Source organism: Nicotiana attenuata, chromosome 1 (genome assembly GCF_001879085.1).
Source record: "Nicotiana attenuata strain UT chromosome 1, NIATTr2, whole genome shotgun sequence".
Classification (NCBI taxonomy): Eukaryota; Viridiplantae; Streptophyta; class Magnoliopsida; order Solanales; family Solanaceae; genus Nicotiana; species Nicotiana attenuata.
The window spans coordinates 100,464,487-100,468,277 of record NC_031989.1 but is presented as its reverse complement, the minus strand read 5'-3'; the positions used below and the strand labels follow the sequence as shown (position 1 = coordinate 100,468,277).

General features: G+C 34.6%; 1 protein-coding gene across 1 annotated transcript in view; it reads left to right on the top strand.

Moving 5' to 3' along the window:
- Positions 1–2,392, top strand: part of LOC109238974 (carotenoid cleavage dioxygenase 7, chloroplastic-like) — a 6,034-nt gene extending 3,642 nt beyond the window's left edge. The window contains exons 4-5 of the mRNA XM_019405475.1: positions 654–787; positions 1,942–2,392. Of these exons, the coding sequence (XP_019261020.1) occupies positions 654–787; positions 1,942–2,190 (383 nt within the window). The 3' untranslated portion in view covers positions 2,191–2,392. The remainder of the gene's footprint in view (positions 1–653; positions 788–1,941) is intronic.

Here is a 3,791-nt window from a genome sequence, read left to right as displayed (position 1 = left end):
TAACAATATTTATGTTATGAAAGAGTACGAAAAAAAAAAAAAAGATTTTTTCCTTATTTGATCGGATTAAAAAGAAACTTTGGGATTGCTGAATCACAGAAAAAAAAAAAAAGAAAAAATAAACATATAAAGCAACGGAGCCATCATAGTATTTTTTAACTCCTCCGAAAGGAAGGATGGCAATTTGATCATTTACCCATCTGAGTCTGATAGATTCGATTTTTCTCTTTCTTCAATAGAAAGGAGGGGAGGTCAATTTTCTTGTAGAGCCGTATGCACAAAAGATGCCTGTACGGTTGTTCAATTCTATCTTTTTTCTATTCTTTATCTTTCTTTTCTCTTTGCTTTATCATGCGAGATAGGGGAAGCTTTTATTTTGTTATATCATCAGGGTAATGATCCATCAACCTGCTAGTTCTTTTTATGAGGCACAAACGGGCGAATTTGTCCTGGAAGCGGAAGAACTGCTGAAACTGCGTGAAACCCTCACAAGGGTTTATGTACAAAGAACGGGGAAACCCTTATGGGTTGTATCCGAAGATATGGAAAGAGATGTTTTTATGTCAGCAACAGAAGCCCAAGCTTATGGAATTGTTGATCTTGTAGCGGTTGAATGAAAATAACATGGATTTCGCGCAAATCTGTGATTTGAGATTTTATCTTCGAATTGAATATTCTATTAAATAGTATCCATAAATGGTCAGCTGGTAGAAGGAGATTCATTGGCGAGCCTATTTTTATCCCAAGGGGAACTACAGAAGATGATGGATACCTTCTTGTCGTTGAAGTAAGCAATTAAATCATCATTATTTATTTTTGCATTTAACTTAATTTTTTACACAGCCTGAATATTTTAGGGCCCGTTTGGCCATAAAAAAAGATTCATTTTTTCTATAAAAAGAAAATTCACTTTTTTCCGGAATCAGCGTTTGGCCATCAAAATTTCAATCTTTCACTTGAAGATGAATTTCAAAATTTAAAAAACTAGAAAAAACTATTTTTCAAAGCACTCACAAAAATTCAAAAACAGCTCCTAATTGTATTCATGTCCAAACACAACTCTAATTTCCAAATACCATTTTCAACTCGAAAAAAAAAATTCAATTTTTTCCGGAATCAACGTTTAGCCATCAAAATTTCAATCTTTCAATTGAAGTTGAATTTCATAATTTTTCGGAATATGAATAACTCGAAAAAACTATTTGTCAAAGCACTCACAGAAATTCAAAAACAGTTCCAAATTGTATTCATGTCCAAACACAACTCTAATTTCCAAATACCATTTTTAAGTTGAAAAAAAATTCTTTTTTTTACGGAATTTCACAATTCTTATGTCCAAACACCCACTTAATCTATTGTAAAATATAACTGACCTTGTTTTTTCAAAGACACTAATCCCATAGTTTATGAAAGGTGGCAAATGGGGGTCGGGTCGGATATGAGCGGGTCAAAATGGGTAATTTTAAAAAGCGGATAAATCATTCGACCCGAACCGTATTTGAGACGGATAAAAACGGGTTTATCCGGCGGATAATATGGATATCCATATTAACCATGGCTTCTTAAATATGATCACTTATGAGAGAATTCCTAGTCTCCCAAACTTGAGGAACTCCAATTTGAGGCTTTACAAATGTAAAAGTTAAATTCATTAGTTATCCATTGGTTATCCATTTGGTTAACCATTTTCTAAGTGGATAATATGGTTCTTTATCCATATTCGACCTGTTTTTAAACGGTTCATTATCCAACCCATTTTTTGATGGATAATATGGGTGGATAACTGTTTTCTTTTAACCATTTTGCCATCTCTAGCTACGAGTACGTAGTGACCTAGTAGTGTAAAAGAATTGTATAAAAGTTAAACATTAATTTTTATAACAAACTTCAGCATTACTTCTATAGTACTATTCTTATGATTTTGTATGTGGAAATTTGCAGTATGCAGTGTCAACACAAAGGTGCTATCTTGTAATTTTGGATGCACAAAGAATTGGAGAGAAGAATGATGTGGTTGCAAGACTTGAAGTCCCAAGACATTTGAATTTCCCACTTGGTTTTCATGGCTTTTGGGCTCCTAGCAACACTAGCAATGGGAATTTACCAAATTTTGAATCCAAGTGCAAGGATTCATGGTCAATGCTAGAGGAAAACATGGTTTATCTTGGGAACTCAAAAAACTCAAGGTAGCTGCAGCTTCAAAGAGGAACTTCTCTTCTTTTATTTTTTTCACAGTTTCACTAAACAATGTTTTCATGTATACTGTATACATGTCCATTTTTACCAAAAAGAAAAAAATGCACGCATGTCCATTAGTATATAGCTTTATTCAAAAGTGTTATTTGTAAAATAGTTCATTCGTATACCAGAATCAATAAGATCAGTTCCAACAACATCGATTCTTTTACTTCTGATGTTTCATGTGCATTTAACTTTATTCGAGGAGTAGCGGAAAAAACTTAGAAAGATGTGAGTGTTTCTCTGTCTAAAACTCCAATTCTACTACTTGCTATACTGCTTTTCTTCATAAACTATAATCATATACAGCACACATTACCAAACTCAACCAGCAATGAATAACTCTACATCGACAACACAATAAATGTACCGCCTGATATAGGCTCGATGCAAATTGACGATACAACACCAATCACACCTTTACCATCTTTTCTTCAAGCCCTAATCTCTAATAAACACCCCACAACAACTCCTCATATACAACAGAGTATGAACTATGCACTGGATCTATCGGATGAAAGTCTTCACAACAATCAAGATGACGACATTTTTATACCTATCACTACTGAAGACAAATGCCGTTTATATACGCCATGGAAATGCTCAGTAATAGTTAAGGTATTTGGTAAGAAGATAGCACATCATCTACTACAAAACAAGCTTCTTGCCTTATGGAATCCAACTGAAGATATTCCACTTATTGATCTAGGTTCTGACTTCTTCCCATTAAATTTCAAAAAGAAGAGAACATGCTTAAGGCACTACATGGAGGTCCCTGGTTTGTTCTGAATCATTTTCTATCAGTTAGGCAATGAGAGCCAAAATTCATAGCTTCATCTATGTTAAGAAACCAAGCGTCCACCAGACTGTACAGAGAACCAGGTTCTCTATGTGTTTCCACTGAAAATACTAATGAACCAAGTTGTATAGCGATCTGGTCCTAAATCAGTTCCCACCGTGCTAACTACTGAACCAATATGTAAATGAGACAGAGGATAGGTTCCTACTGTATAGAGAACCAGATTCTCTATCAGCTCCCACTATAAGCAGCAGACTGTAAAACCAACCAGTATAGGGAATCAGGTTCTCTAATTGTTCCACAGTAGTTCGGCAGTAAGTAAAGAACACAGAGGATTTTTACGTGGAAAAATCCCACACTAGGGGATCAAAAAACCACGACCTACACTTGTAGACTTTCAACTTCACTAACTTGTGAACACCTATTACGAGCCACTTTTTAATGACTCTATTACAAAGGATTCAACTCAACTAACTTGTGGTACTCTCACCACAAGCCACTTTGTGACTCTCTAGTTACAAAGACTTTAACTAACTTGTGATACTCTCACCACAAGCCACTTTGTCACTTCCTAGTAACAAATACTTTAAACTCAACTAACTTGTAACAACACTATTACAAGCCACTTTGTAATAACTCTATTACAAAGGCTTTAACTTATGACTAAACCTAGTCACAACATAAACTGGAGAGTTTACGGATTTTGGATTTCCTAAAAAATAGCTTCTAAGAAAGCTAAGATAGGAGTTTCAAT